The 20,293-nt window shown below is 44.5% G+C and overlaps 1 protein-coding gene across 1 annotated transcript in view; it reads right to left on the reverse strand.

Annotated features, from left to right (window-relative positions):
- Positions 1–640: 640 nt before the first annotated feature.
- The window catches only part of LOC126195471 (60S acidic ribosomal protein P2-like), a 35,188-nt gene continuing 15,535 nt past the window's right edge, over positions 641–20,293 (reverse strand). Inside the window, exon 2 of the mRNA XM_049934099.1 lies at positions 641–1,114. Coding sequence (XP_049790056.1) covers positions 789–1,114 — 326 coding nt within the window. The 3' untranslated portion in view covers positions 641–788. The remainder of the gene's footprint in view (positions 1,115–20,293) is intronic.

Below are 20,293 nucleotides of genomic sequence, written 5' to 3' on the forward strand. Positions count from 1 at the left end.
TGTCCTTTCCTTTCGGCACCCTCCCTCCCTTCTCTTCCCTTCCCTTCTCTTTCCTTTTCCCCCGTCCCCTCCCTCCACCCCTCTTCCCCCGGGCTTCCCCTCCCCCTTCCTCCCTCCCCCTATCTCCCCTGCCCGTGGCATCTCTGCTCTCCCCTCTCGCTCTCCCACTCCCCTTCCTCCTCCTCCTCTCTTGGCAGGTCCCCGGACTCGCACACGCACAGTCAACATTCGCGCGCCGGAGGTCATCACCATCAGTGTCTCGTGTGTGTGCCTTCGTTTGTGTTTAGTGTTTGTTCGCCGAAACGCCGCCACTGTTCACGTGTACCATCGCCATCATCCATGTTTTGTGCGCCGTGTCAACTAGTGTCAGTGATGTTTTCTCGTCAGGCGTGAACGGCTCCGTGTTTTTTGTTTTTTGGTGTCTACATTGTTTTGCCTGCCATTTTGATTGTATTCTCTGTGTCCCCTCTATTTATTACTTATTGTAAATCTCAAGGCTGAAGAGCGGCGTACTCAGCTGCTGACAGCCCGCCTTGTGTAAGGTGATAAAAATCACAATAAAGGAAAAAAAAAATGTGTGCACCGACCGGGACTCGAAACCGGTATCTCCTGCTTACATGGCAGACGCTCTATCCATCTATTTTATGTAAAATATTTATTATCAATTCAACTTTAAATAGTAATTATACATTCAGGTATGCATAAAATTACAAACTTAGTCAAAGACTTAAGTCCATTCCAATTCACATTCTTCCTGTTTCTTCTCTTTCCCTGTTCAGTTTCCGAACTTAGTCAAATAATCCAAAGCCCATGTCATCATCATCAGATTCAGAAGACTCTTCTTTCTTTTCAGGTTTCTTCTCCTCCTTCTCTGGAGCAGCAGCTGCAGCAGCACCGCCACCTCCAGCCGCAGCTGCAGCAGCAAGAGCAGCAGCACCACCAACTGGCATTGATGCTAACTTCTCACGACCTGCTGCTATCAGACTTTCAATGTTCTTCCCATTCAATTCACTGATAACTTTCGTCAGTCTCTCACTATCAGCTTCGATACCGACAGAACTGAGAATCTTTTCAATGTCTGCAGAAGTTGGATTTTCTTTATTATTCACAAAATAAACATAGTACGTCCTGCCACATGATAACTGTCCTGGAAGGAACCTCGCTGCCGTCCTACCATGCAGCATGAAATAACAACAAAAAGCAAAGTGGGGCCACCTCCGGCACCCTAAAGAAAAGTATTTATGGGTATGAAAACAAAATTTGAAGTACATCCCGTTGCTAACTGTTCAAGTGTTAAGGTCTCATACTCGCACAGTGTCCTTTGTCGATCACATTACTTGGTCGGTTTCACAACGACAGCACCGCCGCTCACCTTTACGCACCCGGCACACCCCAAGTATATGGCGGGTCCGCAAAAACCGTTAGCAGGAAATTGGCATACCAATCCTTGTACTTTTGCAGCCGTAGTAGTTTTGTGTGTCCATCTTGCAAGTATTGCCAGTAATCCAGGACGTTCAGTACGTTCGTACGTGTGTCACTATAGATGTAATGGACCGTCATACCTGTGATCCACGCCACTGCGTTCGTCTTATGACGCGGAAAATACGTTTCCTCTGGAAAAAATACTATGTCAGAACAGACTGCTGTATAGATAGATAGTGCGCCGCATGAACGCTATTATCTTTCTTGCGAGAGTCCAGACAGCCAATGCCTCGCCGCAGACCAGCCGATGGTCGTCCGTATCCAGCACGCCGCATTGCTGACACAAGGGCGAATCCGCAAAATGTATTGCGTACTTTTTACCATTCGTAGGGTATTTACGGTTCACGACAATGTACCATGTTGATCTGACTGATATTGGTAGGTGGGGGTGGTGGACCGTGCGCTGGATGTTTGCGTTCCACCCTATTCCGGGCGATCTGTCGAAGAAGCAGATGGTACACGTCCTTCGATGTCGACTGTCGGATCGTCGGTAAACGCTCTCGAACGTAACTGTGTTCCACGATGGACGTGCGCACATACGTTAAAGGGGGCGATATATGGCCGACACCGACTGGAGGAAGATGCGATGTTGGTACGAGTTCTTCGATGATCGTCCCCGTAAGCGAGTGATTCCTGTTGCGCCACCGTTTGAGCATAGTATTAATATACGTGGCACGCGCCTTCTCGTGCACGTTCACTAAACCAACGCCCCCCTCTCGCGCTGGGAGGGTAAGCGTGTTGTACTGTACCTTAAAGAGTTGTCCCAGGCACACATAGTACCCAAAAGCCGCCTGAATCCTCATAGCCATCGTGCGCGTTAAGGGGAGAAGGTGTGTCAGGTGGCACGTCATGGGCGCAAGATAAAGGTTGACGAGTAACACTCGCTGCAGCATATCCATCGACCGTAGGGCGTTTAGTCGTACTGCCGTGCGGACTCTGAGTAACAGTCTTCGGTAGTTGTCCGCAGCCGTTCTCGCTGTCTCTTTATGAAAGGTGATACCCGAATAGCGGAGGGTTTCCACCGCAGGTAAGGGTCCTTCCACGCCCCACATGCATGAATTGTGATTTTCGGTAGTTGACCACACTTCCAGCTGCCATCCCATACGGCTGTAGCCAATCCAGTGCTGTTTGAGTCTCCCTCTCATTCCGTAAGAGGAACACAATATCATCCGCGTATGCTCTGCATTTGAATGATAAATGCCGTGGGGAGATCCCGGTAAGACGGCGGCGAAGGCCTGCGAGGCACGGTTCTAAGGCGATCGCATAAAGGAGGATCGACGAGGGGCAACCCTGTCTCACTGATCTTAAGATCTTAAAATACTCAGTTCTCCCTCCGTTGACCACCATCGCTGATCTGGCGCCGTGCTCCTGAGCCACCGAGGACACAGAGGAGAGCGCGACTGCAGGGATTTATCTCTGGCACGCCTCACGCGAAACCCACATTCTCAACGAATTGTCCCGCACTACATTCGTAGTGCCCCGCCCATTATACTCATTACTCGCGGCGCGTTGCCGATTCCCGTAAGAGTTCGGGCGCTGTTTGTGCATTCGCACAGAAGAAGAAAATGGTCAAGTGGCCGGTGAGCCTTAACTATATATTTACTAAGGTGGTATCTGTTCTTCGGACATGTCCGAACTCTTACGGGAATCGACAACGCGCCGCGAGTAATGAGTATAATGGGCGGAGGCACTACGAATGTAGTGCGGGACAATACGTGCCAGAGATAAATCCCTGCAGTCGCGCTCTCCTCTGTGTCCTCGGTGGCTCAGGCGCACGGCGCCAGATCAGCGATGGTGGTCAACGGAGGGAGAACTGAGTATTTTAAGATCTTAAGATCAGTGAGACAGGGTTGCCCCTCGTCGATCCTCCTTTATGCGATCGCCTTAGAACCGTGTCTCGCAGGCCTTCGCCGCCGTCTTACCGGGATCTCCCTACGGCATTTATCATTCAAATGCAGAGCATACGCGGATGATATTGTGTTCCTCTTACGGAATGAGAGGGAGACTCAAACAGCACTGGATTGGCTACAGCCGTATGGGATGGCAGCTGGAAGTGTGGTCAACTACCGAAAATCACAATTCATGCATGTGGGGCGTGGAAGGACCCTTACCTGCGGTGGAAACCCTCCGCTATTCGGGTATCACCTTTCATAAAGAGACAGCGAGAACGGCTGCGGACAACTACCGAAGACTGTTACTCAGAGTCCGCACGGCAGTACGACTAAACGCCCTACGGTCGATGGATATGCTGCAGCGAGTGTTACTCGTCAACCTTTATCTTGCGCCCATGACGTGCCACCTGACACACCTTCTCCCCTTAACGCGCACGATGGCTATGAGGATTCAGGCGGCTTTTGGGTACTATGTGTGCCTGGGACAACTCTTTAAGGTACAGTACAACACGCTTACCCTCCCAGCGCGAGAGGGGGGCGTTGGTTTAGTGAACGTGCACGAGAAGGCGCGTGCCACGTATATTAATACTATGCTCAAACGGTGGCGCAACAGGAATCACTCGCTTACGGGGACGATCATCGAAGAACTCGTACCAACATCGCATCTTCCTCCAGTCGGTGTCGGCCATATATCGCCCCCTTTAACGTATGTGCGCACGTCCATCGTGGAACACAGTTACGTTCGAGAGCGTTTACCGACGATCCGACAGTCGACATCGAAGGACGTGTACCATCTGCTTCTTCGACAGATCGCCCGGAATAGGGTGGAACGCAAACATCCAGCGCACGGTCCACCACCCCCACCTACCAATATCAGTCAGATCAACATGGTACATTGTCGTGAACCGTAAATACCCTACGAATGATAAAAAGTACGCAATACATTTGGCGGATTCGCCCTTGTGTCAGCAATGCGGCGTGCTGGATACGGACGACCATCGGCTGGTCTGCGGCGAGGCATTGGCTGTCTGGACTCTCGCAAGAAAGATAATAGCGTGCATGCGGCGCACTATCTATCTATACAGCAGTCTGTTCTGACATAGTATTTTTTCCAGAGGAAACGTATTTTCCGCGTCATAAGACGAACGCAGTGGCGTGGATCACAGGTATGACGGTCCATTACATCTATAGCGACACACGTACGAACGAACTGAACGTCCTGGATGACTGGCAATACTTGCAAGATGGACACACAAAACTATTACGGCTACAAAAGTACAAGGATTGGTATGCCAATTTCCTGCTAACGGTTTTTGCGGACCCGCCATATACTTGGGGTGTGCCGGGTGCGTAAAGGTGAGCGGCGGTGCTGTCGTTGTGAAACCGACCAAGTAATGTGATCGACAAAGGACACTGTGCGAGTGTGAGACCTTAACGCTTGAACAGTTAGCAACGGTATGTACTTCAAATTTTGTTTTCATACCCATAAATACTTTTCTTTAGGGTGCCGGAGGTGGCCCCACTTTGCTTTTTGTTGTTATTTCATGCTGCATGGTAGGACGGCAGCGAGGTTCCTTCCAGGACAGTTATCATGTGTCAGGACGTACTATGATTATTTTGTGAATAAAATGAAGGTTTCTGTTTCTCCTACCTTGCTTCATATAAAGCAAATAAATAATCATAAAAAAGCGGTCTAGGCGCTACTAAAAAAAAAAAGTATCGTGCTTGCCTGTCAGGTGCACGCTATTTAAAAGCATAAAAAAAGGTCGATAGAGCATCTGCTTTGTAAGCAGGAGATCCCGGTTTCGAGTCCCGGTCGGGGCACACATTTTCATCTGTCCCTGTTGACGTATGTCAACGCCTGTAAGCAGCTAAAGGTGTCCATTTCATTGTAATATTAGTCTATTTCTTTGTGTTTGGCATTCGTGTGAATGAAGGAAGTCGAGTGCTTGTCAAAAAATCAACGAAAAATAATTTTGTGTGGTGATTAAACATTACTTTATGAAAGGCAAAACGCCTCAGGAGACTAAAGAGAAGCTTGATACACATTACGGTGACTCTGAACCTTCGATTCGAACAGTTTACAAGTGGTTTCAAAATTTTCGGAGTGGCTGAACGTTCTGGACGCCCTGTGAAGTTTACGACTCCAGAAGTAATTGATAAAATCCATGATATGGTGATGGATGACGGAAGAGTTAAGGTGCGTGAGATTGATAGTGGTGTGGGCATCTCGAATGAACGGGTACATAATATTTTGCATAAACATTTGGACATGAGAAAGCTATCCGCAAGATCGGTTTCACGATTGCTTACGCTTGACCAAAAACGGAATCGTGTGAGGTGTTGCAAGGATGGTTTATAGCTGTTCAGGAAGAACCCGCAGGACTTTAAGCGTCGTTTCGTCACTGTGGATGAAACATGGATACATTACTATACTCCTGAGACCAAACAATAATCTAAACAATGGGTTACCAAGGGAGAATTTGCACCAAAAAAGGCGAAGACCATTCCTTCGGCCGGAAAGGTTATGGCGAGTACCTTTTGGGATTCGCAAGAAATAATACTCATCGACTATCTGGAAAAGGGTAAAACTATTACAGGTGCATATTATTCATCGTTATTGGACCGTTTGAAAACCGAGCTGCAAGAAAAACGCCGGCGATTGGACCACAAAAAAGTCCTTTTCCATCACGACAATGCACCAGCACACACCTCAACAGTTGTAGTCACAAAATTAATGGAAACAGGACTCCAACTCGTTTCACATCCCCGCTATTGTCCAGACTTGGCTCCCTTGGACTACTGTTTGTTCCGCAATTTGAAGAAATGGCTGGCGGGACGAAGATTTTATTGAAACGAGGAGGTGATTGCAGCAACTAATAACTATTTTGCAGACTTGGACAATTCCTATTATTCGGAAGGGATCAACAAATTAGAACAGAGTTGGACGAAGTGTATAAGTCTAAAAGGAGATTATGTCGAAGAAAAAGGTTCACCCCAAACACGTAAGTAGTTTTTATTTTTGCACGGACTTTTCAAACGCCCCTCGTATGCAGACGACACTCATTACTGCTCAAGGAAGAACATTTGAAGAGGTTGACAGAAAACTGGCGGAGGTTTTGCACACCTCGAGGAACTACTATGAAGAATATCAACTGCCACACAATCCGTAAAAAATGTTAGTATAGACATTCCATTTGCGTAATAAAGAATCCTCGAGACAGTGGGGAATAAAATGGAGAGGGATTAGACTACAACACAGCACCAAATTAAAGTATTCGCGAGCAACCCTAGACGGTAGACATTTAAAATACCTGCACTCATCTAAAAGGAAAAATACGTGAAAGAAACAATCTTATAGGTAAACTGCCTGGTTCAACATCGGGAGCACAACCTGAAGTTCTTCAATCACTTACAACGGGATTGTGTTTTGTAGCAGGAGGATAGGCGGCGTCTAGTCACTCCAAACAAGCAGGCATCGCCTGAGATGAGACTGTCAGGATTGTCACCGGAAGGCTGAGGCCAACGCACAACATAAAATTTACTCGCTAGAGGTCACAGCACCACCAAATATCAGACGCAAAGTAGCCAGAGAGGAAAAAGCAGCTAACCGACTCGCGGCACTTAATGTATGACCACCAAACAGTTCCAACTCATCGTAAGTCAGGGCTTAACAACTGGCCGGATTTGAGCGCGAGTACTCGCGTCTGCTCAGGGACGTGCTCGCGAGCAGCTGCAAGGTCGAGGAGTACGGTGGGAGGGGAGGGAGGGGAAATGCGCGCGCACGTTTGAATAGGGCCGCAGCGTGCCTATTGAATTCGCGCCGACTGTGTAACGTTTAAAGTACTGCGATCAGCTCTTAACAGTCACTTCGCTGGTTAAGAATCATGTGAAGTCGCCGTTGTGTAACCCCAACCATGCTTTCGCAGTTCAACCCCCATTGGGAGGAATTGTATCTGTTTACTGAAAAAGATGGTGTTGCAAAATGTTTAGTATGTCACAAAACGCTGAATTCTTTTACGAAATTTAATTTGCAGCGACATTATATGTCGTACCACGCGAAAGACTACGGACGTGGAAAATGTGATTGACCAGATCGTGCACAGGAAGTTATTAAACTTAAAAGGAAGCTATCCGAAGAAGATCTGGACGACGAAGAAAAATCAACTGAGGCAGCTCTCAGAGTGGGTTACAAAATTGCTTTGCTTTTAGCAAAATCCCTGCGCCCCTTAACTGATGGCGATTTAATAAAAGAATGTTTGGTAGTTGCAGCGGAACATTTGTGTCCATCTCAAGTTGAACAGTTTCGGATTGTGCCATTATGTAACATGACTATTATGCGTCGCATACAGGACATGGCAGACGACGTCCAGAGCCAGCTTGCAAATATCTGTTAAGATTTTATGGCGTATTCTCTAGCTCTGGACGAAAGTGTTGATATCACTGGAACAGCGCAGCTTGCCATATTTATTAGAGGTGTTAACAGAGATCTTCAGGTGAGGGAGGAGCTCCTCGATGTAGTAGCCATGAAGAACACTACAACCGGAGGTGATATTTTAAGTAGTGTTGAAGAAAGTGTTGAAAATATAGGATTGTCGTGGAATTCTTTAGTTTCAGTGTCTACAGATGGTAGAGGCATACACTAAGCTAATAAAATTATGTGGCACGTGTACATTCTCCTTTATTTGTTTCATTTGTCGCAGTAATAATTCGTGAGTGATATCCCTGCAGGTGGCCGCGGATTTACATTGACTGGCGGCAGCTTTTGTGTACCCCACGTGACTCTCCCCACTCTCCGCTCTGGTCTGGTAGTAGGGGTAGCGTGCTCGCGCACCTCGGTGCTCGCGCCTTGCTGCTCACAGCTTGCTCCGCGAGCACGTATGTTGTGAAGCCCTGTCGTAAGTAAAGGCAGAGCTCTATCCAACGGAAAGTACAGCTACAAGACCGATCTGAGACCCGCAGCCTAACTTTATGGTTGGACACACTGCAAAACGCAAAGCTACATCTGAAAAAGAAAATCACACAAGGGCAGCAACTACAGTGTTGTACAAGGAGAGCACTGAATAGATTAAGAACAGGAGTCGCAAATTTCAAAGTAAACTTGATTGAGTGGGGCTACTCTGAAGACAATCACTGTGTATGTGGAAAAACGCAGACGGCTGAACATTTGCTCTTGTGGCCACAGATGGAGTTCGTTGGCACAGCGGAAGCTCTACTTTTGTACAAGGACAACACCATCAAAGTTGCAGAGTTTTGCAGGAAAAGAATTTAGATATTCTTGCCCGCACACGGAAGGTAAAGTAAGTACACCAGAATAAAGTTTAAAGTGCGATATAACTGTCGGCTTTCATCACTGACGTAATGAACGTGCGTCGGATGATGTAAACAACACGGCGAGTGTAAAGTCAGTCCTTAACCCTATTCCTTAATCATATTTTGAAACGTGAATAAGACAATCAGTTTCGATTACGAGAAATTACTGCAGCTGCGGAAAGCAATATTTTGTGACACAAATACAGATTACAGATTATTAAGCGAAACATTTATCACAGAAATATATGAATTGAATAGAGGTTTTGCAAAATAATTACTACAGCTGTAATGGATATCACAACACACTGGATGAACGTAGAAAAGCGTATTTATCGTTAAGAAATTAAAACTAGTAGTATAAATTAACGCTAAATAGCTCAAGTGGAGATTGCAACACCCAGCTGCGAATTTACAGTACGCAATTGCTAGAACTAAATCGAAACGGTAATCACAATAAGATCATAAACTATTTATCGCAAATAAAACAAAGCGAGTATCATAAAAGAGTGCTACAGCTGTAGCGGACACCAACTTTTTATGATCATGAAAGATGATTACAGTTAATGAAGTAAAAGATCCACGCAGTGGACACCAAATGAAAAAGCTACTCCTTACGTTTCTGATCTAGACTGCCATAAAATTGCGAAGGAACTGTTAATCAGAACTCAGGGAGAAGTTGTAGTCTAATTCACAATCGATTTATTGATCTTAAACAAGACAAGACAACAAAATTATTGAAGAAACATTATACAAAAATATTTATTTAACAAAAGCCTTACTAAAATGGGATCTATGGTGGATAAAGTGATCTGCTGGGGATCGACACACGACACTAACCAGAACACTACTCGCTCTATCTCACTTCATACATTTGAATCCAGGTTATGGCATCAAACTACGCCACCACCAAGCATCTATATTCTACCATACAAAAAATAAAGGAAAAATATGGTTCGAAAGAACAGGGCGCTGAGAATAGATATTATAGCCCTACGTCGCAGCAACGAATACTTTACCATCCTAATGGTCAAGGCGGCACTCTACGATGCGTTCGGCGACTGAAGTCATGGACGGCGGAAATCTGTTACTAAATGCGCGTTCCCAAAAAATGCAAGTACGCGGTATCCCGTTCGGTTAATTCAGAACGCAGGTACTTCCCTAAGAGCCTCTGAAACCCGGACGGATTCCAGTGTGCAGGTGGGCCCGTTTGCTGGTCTGCCAAACCAATTTGACTCCGTGCCACGACTGTGCGTGTCGGAATACGTCAAATGTTTAGACGGCCGACTCAAGACAAATGAGTACACCCACGCGTCACTCGTTGTGACCGTGATGATATAAGCAGTACCTCCGATGGTTCAGGAGGTGACTGGCACAGGCTCTAAGCCGCACCCTAGCAAAGGACACAAGTCTCACCATTTAGGTAGAGACCTGCAGTTCTTTACTAGCGAAGCGTCAGTACAAGAGACTTGTACAAGAGTGCCGATCTCCCTTTCTCCCCGTTTCCTCATCAGCTCGGTTCCAAAAGCACATTTCTCTTTTTTGACTTCCCCCCCATTTTCACACAAGCCAATCATGAGCTGGAGCCCGGCATTCTAAGCACGGTGAATGGTCTTTGCACTGCAAACCGATTTGACCAATCAGAGACTTAAAGTCAATTGGTAGAAAATGGAAAAAAATTCAGCTTTGCAGCCTCTTTCCCACATATTTGCCGTGTCTTTTGCTAACACAATACAGGGTGAAAGCATAACCTTCCATAAACAGCTTGTTATCTCCCCTGTTGTGTCCATTTCAAAGTTTGCAAAGAACGGCCATAAACTCGCATTGACAGAACATGTTTTGAAACAGAGTCTAGACGTCTGGGCCCCAGTTTCCCTGTCCCATGGACATTTGCAGAACGTTTAAATTTCTTTTGGTGGCTTGTTCGCTAACAAGGCCTACAATGCTCTGTCGGCGACTTTTCGGCGCTAGGACGAATACCTGGACGTCTGGCGCCAAAGCTAATGTGTTTTGCACAATGCGACTGCTGCACACAGCCGTCTGGAAATGTCTCTTCATCGTTCCCCAGAAAAAAACGCACTTTGTCGCCCCACCGACGCCGTGCTTTTACTGCAGTCATTTAAGTCGCCACCCTGTTGCTTTGAACGCAGGTAAAGCTTACCGTATTTCTTTCCCTAGAGCATGCAAACAAGACCATAAACTGCTGCCCACCATTTCATCACAATGTATGAAGTCAAATCGCTGCAGATCGTATTCCCTACACCGAATCAGAAGTGAGAGTGCCCTGCAATCTCTCAATCATAGACAGAAATGAAGCAATTTGTTAAAATATAGTTGTTGCAAGGGAAAAAAACGACTAAAAGTTGTAACTCCATTGATGCAGAGAAGAGAATATTTGGTTTTTCATACACACCAGATATTAAAAATATAATACAACCACTAGTGCTGTAACGAAATTCAGTTCAATATACGTGCAAACAAGTGTCGACATAGAAGCCATTATCGTTGCGTCACTGGCCAATGCCGACAACTGGTGTCGCAAACTGCTGTTGAGCCAGATATAATTTCCCTCAGGTGACAAGAATTCAACAGAGACACTTGTGACGACGTTTAATATGTGAACATTATACCGTGGTCTTGGTCATGTTTCTGTACCTAGGGTTTCACAGCCTTATGATGTGGTCATCTTCAGAGGCTCTAACGATTCGGTATTTTCAAACTTTAGCATGCTCAGCAAGAAAAACTGATTAATCACGTAAAAGTCTGGCTGCGATGTCATGCTACCAGTCACTAAGATCGCAGGCTTGCACCAACGTTCAACGAGCAGTAAAATGCGGAAGAGTTGGCACTCTTTGTTTTAGGTGAATGCCCTACAATTTGTCTAATTTCAGTCCACCTTATTTTCTGTTCAAGTAATTTTTGTTTTTCTGTATTTCTATGCCTGCTCTATACAGCCTAGTCTTATAAAGCTAATTTTTGAACATTTACCTTCAAACGGATAATGAGGCAGTAGCTGAGAAATACATGTGACTCAGTAAAGAGCACCATCGCCTGTGTCTGTATTTGGTATTTATTTCATTGCAACAGCCTTTGGTCGCCCACTCTGTTGTCATTAGGCCCATGGATACAGAAAATACAGCATTAGCATCAAGTACCCAAGAAATACAACACCATAGTGTCAATAGTGACCACATATTATGAAACGAACACATTTTAGCAGTAGTATAACAAGGCAGGTGTCACCTCACTGACGTCATCTAAGATGGCGGTCGTGACATCAGCTGATGGCGCGAGTACCATTGCCCCAAAATAGCGGTCGTGACGTCAGCTGATGACGCGAGTACTGTTATCCAAGATGGCGGCTTTTGGCGGGAAAGTGCCACACTCCCATGGTGGGAAGTTTGAATTTTGGTGGGAAATTGAATTATGTGCTTCTATGGGTTCATTGTTCCCTTTTTCGACTTTTTTGCATTATGGTGCATCCTCTTGGAAAATGGGCAGGAATTTCGAATTTTGGAGGGAATTTTTCTCTAAGAGCTTACTCCTGCAGCTATGGGGAGTTAGTATGATGTTGTCCCCACCAGAAGCTGCTCACGATGTCATTCAATTCGAATATAATTTATTTAAATTTGTATAAATTTGTTTAAATTGTAAAATTTGTTTAAATTTGTTTAAATTTATTATCTACCTAATGCATTATTGGCTTAGTTTTGTGTTACCACCACAAGGTCTTAGATATCAGTTGTCAATGTGGAAGGAGCATGAGGAAATGTTGGTGCCAGACAGGGGGAGTTTTAATAGCTGTATTACATGCACTAAATCAGCTGAGGAGTGCATCCACAGCTCACTGCATGAAGATTGGAAGCGAGCATTAATGCTTGAACATATGAAGAGGAAGAATATGGTCCTGCAAATAAATGCTTTGAATAACACAACGAATGAAAACATCTGACTCAGCTCCCACCACACAACAGACAACTGCCTCTGTACCACCAGACCAAAGAACTGACCTAGTTGCTCCCGGGTTCCCGGGTTCGATTCCCGGCGGGGTCAGGGATTTTCTCTCCCTCGTGATGACTGGGTGTTGTGTGATGTCCTTAGGTTAGTTAGGTTTAAGTAGTTCTAAGTTCTAGGGGACTGATGACCATAGATGTTAAGTCCTATAGTGATCAGAGCCCTTTTGAACCTAGTTCTTGAGTTCACTGCTAGACGGCACCACGATAGGTCATGTCATCATGGACTTCAGTCCGTAGGAGCACAGCATCATGATTATGTCACATGTTGTTCTCAGCTGCACGTGTGCCCCAGCCTTCTCATCACCCCCTGGCAGTCTGGAGGGAGAAGTTGGTGGGAAAAGGAATCAGCCTGTTCTGGCCTGCTGGAGAGAGGAATGAGTGTACTTTATTTTTTGAACAATTTATTTATCACGCTGATACAAAACACTCACCCTGACATGCTTGGGAGAACAATATACAGTTTACAGACCTGGAAACTACTCGTAAATAATGCAGCACACTGGTGTGCAGAGACACAAACAATTCCTACATTACCAAAATAATCCAGTACACAGCATACAGGTGTGCAATCTACTCGTAGATCACCGAAATAATGCATACAAACAAACATGCTCACAACGTTTTAAGCACCTGAAAATAATGCACGGCACAGACACCCAGTGCAAGTAAAAAACGCAACTTATCACAGTCTCTAACCCTGATTCTACTGGATAGAAAACCTAAGTGCACCCCCTAACACATGTAAAATGTCCAGAGGTGGGAGAGGAAGGTTAGGTTAGTATACGTTATTTATTTTGCTCGTGCAACTCCGCAAATATCCATCCTAATTACGTAATTAATCAGAAAGATAGGTCCTAATTACACAATTATATGCATAGCGCTGCACAAGACCGACTTAAAATCTCAAAAATTAACGATACCATACAAATGCTCTTAGCCTGCTAGGAAAAAAACTCCCAGTACCATTCGCAACTGACGTAAATATCGATCCTAAATACGTAATTAATCACGAAGATCTGTCCTAATTGCACAACTATATGCATAGCGCTGCATAAGAATGGCCTAAGATCGCAAAATAGGACAAAAACTGACGATACCATACAACTGGTGTTATCCTGCTGGGAAAAAAATCTCGGAATACCCGTCGAAACCAGTGACAGAAACATTCAAACTCTACCCTACACCTACAAGCTAGGGGGGAAAAGGCTGGGGTTAAAGGTACAATTGTTCAACTGACTAGATGCTGGTGTTGGACAGAGAGGAGTTCAAAAAATTTTATCAGCTGCAAGCATACAGCATTTATCGCTGTTTGACGACAGATTTTGCTACAGGCGCCCACTAAAAATTACCCAACAGCCCAGCTAACAGAAGCCAATGCACGCTATCATAGCTGCTCGAAAAAATACGTCGCAGTTCTAATTACACCTCGAAATTATCATAAAAAAGCAATACTGATATTGAGTTGGTCATAATAGAACACATGGACTGGGGAAAATCGTCATCCTGAAAGATTGCAGTTGAACTTGCGTTGTCTTCAATGTACAATCACACACTGCCAGAAATCTACCTACGGGATGGAAGGACCCATGGAGCTACTACACCAGCAGCCTGGTGACATGTGCTGGCCACCACCTGCCTTGATACACTCGCCCTTCGAAAACACAAAAGCGGGTATAGTTAACTAGGAGATAAAAGGGCGGCTTTCCCAAATGCATCTTGGTCGTCTAAACCATAGTGGCGTAGCCGCCCCTAATGGTTAGGAGGTGCTGCTGTCACAGACTAGACAGGTCCCCAACGCCTCTCATTCTGGGATGGAAAACACTTTTGTTTCACGTCATGTAGGACGCTCCAGCAGTGCCCGGGGTAGAACCGCGCTCTCGTAGGGAACTCGCCCAGTATTCCGTGTTCGATTATTTAACATCAACTCGACTCCTATAATAAAGCAACTATTAAAAAGAAACATTCACCACGATAATAAATCTTCTCTTTCCACGAAAACAGACAAAGTGCACTTTCATATAGTTTTATGAGCAAAATCAGTGTAGTTTTTTATGTTCGACTTCACTCGCACCTCATTATTTTGTGATGTCCAGCGAAGGGTACTGCCACCAATCACTAAAGATCAGCAGAGAGAAACTTACCCGTCTGCGAAGACCTTTACGTGGAAACTCGAAAAAAGAAAGTAGTGGAAACCGATATTTCCACTTCCGAATACCGATGTCGGTTATGTAACAGATTCCACATCAGCCTTATAATTTACAAAGTCAAATAAGGTACTTCTTGTGTCTAGAGAACCAGCAAACGTGTCTCCCACCTGTTACCTGCACACATCACAATCGATGTTCTCTCAACTAAATAAAGACGTAAAATGTGAAGAAGCACTCGACCAAACAATTTACATAGGGTGGAATAATGGCCCAGCACAAACATATGTCCATATTCAATCTTCTCAAATTTCCACTTGATCACAGAGGCTGACCAACACATACTAAGTATTAGTTCGATATTCGGCTATCTAGAGGACTACATACTTAAGTCGACTACATGCCTGCATTGCAACAGATCTCTCCATTTGGATGGCATTCCTGCTGTTAGTAGGAAACGTGAATCATTCCCGCCACAGGCCAACACTGCATTATTTTCGGGTGTTTAAGCGTTGTGAGCGTGTTTGTATGCATTGTCTATCAGTAGATTGCTCGTCTATACGCTTTGTGCTGGATTATTTCGGTAATTTACGAGTTGTGCTTCGATAAGTGCCGATGTCATAAGGAATAACACTCAATCCATGATAAGAAGATTGCAGCACTGCATTGATACCAATGGTCATCGCTTTGAACACCTTTTGTAAACGGTCGTTTATGCCACCATTGTGACCTTCGTTGACCTTCAAAGACCTTACTGTCGCACATCATTGGATTTGTCTCGATAGCCGCTATCAGAAAATACACTACTGGCCATTACAATCGCTACACCAAGAAGAAATGCAGATGATAAATGGGTATTCATTGGACAAATATATTATACTAGAACTGAAATGTGATTACATTTTCACGCAAATGGGTGAATAGATCCTGAGAAATCAGTACCCAGAACAATCACCTCTAACCGTAATAAAGGCCTTCATACGCCTGGGCATTGAGTCAAACAGAGCTTGGATGGCGTGGACAGGTACAGCTGCCCATGCAGTTTCAACACGATACCACAGTTCATCAAGAGTAGTGAGAGGCGTATTGTGACGAGCCAGTTACTCGGCCACCATTGACAAAACGTTTTCAATTGGTGAGACATCTGGAGAATGTACTGGCCAGGGCAGCAGTCGAACGTTTTCCGTATCCAGAAAGGCCCGTACAGGACCTATACATGCGGTCGTGCATTATCATGCTGAAATGTAGGGTTTCGCAGGGATCGAATGAAGGGTAGAGCCACGGATCGTAACACATCTGAAATGTAACGTCCACTGTTCACAGTGCCATCAATGCGAACAAGAGGTGACCGAGACGTGTAACCAATGGCACCCCATACCATCAGGCCGGGTGATTCGCCAGTATGTCGATGACGAATACATGCTTCCAATGTGCGTTCACCGCGAAGTCGCCAAACACGGATGCGACCATCATGATGCTGTAAACAGAACCTGGATTCATCCGAAAAAATGACATTTTGCCATTTGTGCACCCAGGTACGTCGTTGAGTACACCATCGCAGGCGTTCCTGTCTGTGATGCAGCGTCAAGGGTAACCGCAGCCATGGTCTCTGAGCTGATAGTCCGTGCTGCTGCAAACGTCGTCGAACTGTTCGTGCAGATGGTTGTTGTCTTGCAAACGTGCCCATCTGTTGACTCAGGGATCGAGACGTGGCTGCACGATCCGTTACAGCCATGCGGATAAGATGCCTGTCATCTCGACTCTAGTGATACGAGGCCGTTGGGATCCAGCACGGCGTTCCGTATTACCCTCCTGAACCCACCGATTCCATACTCTGCTAACAGCCATTGGATCTCGACCAACGCGAGCAGCAATGTCGCGATACGATAAACCGTAATCGCGATAGGCTACAATCCGACCTTTATCAAAGTCGGAAACGTGATGGTACGCAGTTCTCCTCCTTACACGAGGTAACACAACAACGTTTCACCAGGCAAAGGCGGTCAACTGCTGTTTGTGTATGAGAAATCGGTTGGAAACTTTCCTCGTGTCAGCACGTTGTAGGTGTCTCCACCGGCGCCAACCTTGTGTGAATGCTCTGAAAAGCTAATCATTTGCATATCACAGCACCTTTTTCCTGTCGGTTAAATTTCGCATCTGTAGCACGTCATCTTCGTGGTGTAGCAATTTTAATGGCCATTTGTGTAAATGCCATACTATAGTATCCCTTTAAAAAAAAAAAAAAAAGTTGACCTTCACATCTCTGAAGCGACCCCGCCCAGCAACAACAAACCAACGTCATATTTTTGCCGCCCTTATCCCACGCAATTTTTGCCCCACAAACTTTTCACCTCACATTCTTGGTGGAAATAGTTAGTGACTCACCCTTCATAGAGTAAGGTACAAACATACAATAAAAATGTATAATTTATTTGGACAAATTGAATCACATAGTAAAAACATCCAAGTGGGGTAGAAAAGAATGGCTTCCAGATCAAAGAACCAAATGCATACATTACACCATTCTACTGTTTATGACATTGCTCGTGTTCGCATGTTTGATTATCTGTGCGCCCTCTGACGATACAGTAGGAAGTTGTTCTAAGTGTACACTATGTAGGTAGATGTGCACCTATTGCGTAGACGGCCGTAGACGGATACATAGATATCTGCGTTCTGCAGGGCTCTTGAAGTGTCCTACTTTTGCGTGATAACATTTGCTTTCAGGTCTCGATCCAACTTAGGTCTTAGTCAATCATAACATAAGTGGGTTTTTCACTGGTCGTAAGTGTCATCAAAAATATCTTACACTGATCAGCCAGTGCATTAAGACCAACTATCTAAAAACGGAATGTCCATCTTTGGCACTGATAACAGTGGCAATGCGTCGTGGTATGGAAGCAATTAGGCCTTGATAGGACGCTGGAGGACGTTGGCACCACGTCTGCACACAAGCCACCTACTTCCTGTAAATTCAGGGGAGAAGGGCGACGAGTTCGAACGGCACGTTCAATGACATCCCAGATGTTGAAAGGTCTCTGTTGGATTCCTTTCACGTTAATTTTTTAAAACTGTTGTCATTTACGGCATACATCCCACTTCTAAATTCACTGTGGTGTTTCTGACTATCTGGGAGGAGACGGAGCAGTGGAACGTGTTACTTTTACACATAAACAAGAACGATCTGTCACACTACTACACTTTAAAGCACAGTTTATATGTAATTCTTATGTGTAATTCATGTCACACAGTCTCATACGGAACCCACATCCGCTTTCTTTTATATACTGTATATGATAAGATACTGTCATCCCCCTTCCCTTCTGTGTGAGAGGATGAATGAGCAAATGTATTTCCACTTGCATGCCAGAGGGTAGCAGACAAGCCTGTCTGCTAGAGAACAGTAGGACCAATGTCGGAACAGGTAGCTACGCTTTCTAAAAGCAGAGAGGTTTCTATTCTTAGAATGGTCCTGTCCGTCCCTTGTCATGTTGGTATAGGAAGCTGCCTCTCTGGTCAATTCCATTTGTATCGGTTAAGCACGCTCGGTAGCAGGCCAGGGCAGTCTGTCCGCGGCGAGCGTCTGAAGTGGTAAGATCTCCGGCTAAGCGCGTGTCTGCCAAGTCCGTAGGACAATGGATTTCTTAAGATCAGCCTAACTGAAAATTTAATCGCCTTTATTTCAGGTTTAGCTCTAAAGTATCTAATGTTATCTTTAATTGCAATGCAGTGTAATTCGAGTGTGAAGTTCAGAATATATTCCGGTAGTTCCTTTGTCACTACTTTGTGAGTAAAGTGGAACCACGTGTTGATCAGTAACTCTAAGTTCATCAATCTTAAATGCGAATGTGCGTGAGTTTATAACGTCTCGTCTTGACAATAATTTTCAATATAGCAACTTTTCTTTATGTCCAACCCACGTGTGGTGTACTTTGTGAAACCAGTACCACGTGCTTATACAATTGTTTGACCCATCAGGTTAATAGTAAGACGATAGTAACCAGTTCGAGGTTTTTCTTCTGTAAATTGCTTTTCGATCTAATTTATTTTAATTATCAAAATTATTGTGGAGTTACACTCTTTGTGTAAACCAAGTTGACCACGTGAAGCATGTGGTGTAATCATCAAAGTAGCCCTCAGCTATTCTTTTCGGGAAGATTTCACAGAGAGTTGTATGAATTTAGTATACCAGTGTGTGGTAATTACATGACAGACAGGATTGTGCTACGACCATAACTTCTTTGGGTGAAAATTGAATCGGTTGGTTGTGGTTAATTTCCTCTTGCATATGTTTCGACGTTCTTCGTGTGTTATTTTATGAATGCAGTGTTGTATGCAGTCTCCCAATCTTGGCTCCATATTTTATGTGTTCTGTAAGATTACAATCTCACATTTTCACAATCCTAAATAAGGCACCAGTTTAGTTATGAATCAAGTTTAATATGCTGAAATTTCAATGATCAATGTTAAAATAAATTTCCAAATATAAACTGATTTATTTCTTTTTATTTAAATTCTCTTTTATATATATATATATATATATATATATATATATATATATATATATATATATATATATATATATATCACCGGTTGTCGTATAACTATTAAAAGATATTAATTAATGTTAGTCTGGTTGGGAATTTGGTAAGCTAGACTGGATACCTGGTGAAACAGTTGCGCAGTAATGCAAGGTTAACTTCCCCAGACAGCTCACAGCTTTTAATCCGCTTTTATTGTCTATCAGCACCGCTTTCATAACAAATTAAAGTAACAACGTTACAAAATATTGATGGTATAACGAAAATATTTTACAAACAGTTTCTCTATTATATTACCTATAATTTAACGTATATAACATTAAGATCGGACCTCCGATACGCATTTTATAGCTACAAGAAATTACTCGGTCGGATTTACCCCACCTTACCCTATACATTAATTTTCCGTCTTCTTGCAACTGCCACTGTCTGACAGTGAACTCACATTCGGGAGGACGACGGATCTAATCCTCGTCCGCTCATCCGGATTTAGATTTTCCACGATTTTCCTAAATCGTTCCGGGAAAATTCCTGGACGGTTCCTTTGAAAGGGCACGGCCGAGTTCCTTCCCCATCCTTGATACAAGCCGAGCTTGAGGTCCGCCTCTAATGACCTCGATCTCGACGGGACGTTAATCCAAGTCTTCCTTCCTTTCCTTTTTCTCTCTCTGCATGAAAGAGCGCGAATATGTTCGTATTGTGTCTGACTGTTTAGAGGCACAAAACCCGTGGGTGTTTTCAGCTCGTTACTAAATGCAGATAAGTAGGAGGCCGAGTTGATAAGAGCTGAAGGAGTCCAGGTTGCAATAATATGCGGTACGGCACACTGTTAGAGGGAAGGATTATTATTCAAGAAACACATAGTACAATGAAAATTACTTACCTTCAGTAGTTTGTAGGACTGCGGC

This window comes from Schistocerca nitens, chromosome 7 (assembly GCF_023898315.1).
Source record: "Schistocerca nitens isolate TAMUIC-IGC-003100 chromosome 7, iqSchNite1.1, whole genome shotgun sequence".
NCBI lineage: Eukaryota > Metazoa > Arthropoda > Insecta > Orthoptera > Acrididae > Schistocerca > Schistocerca nitens.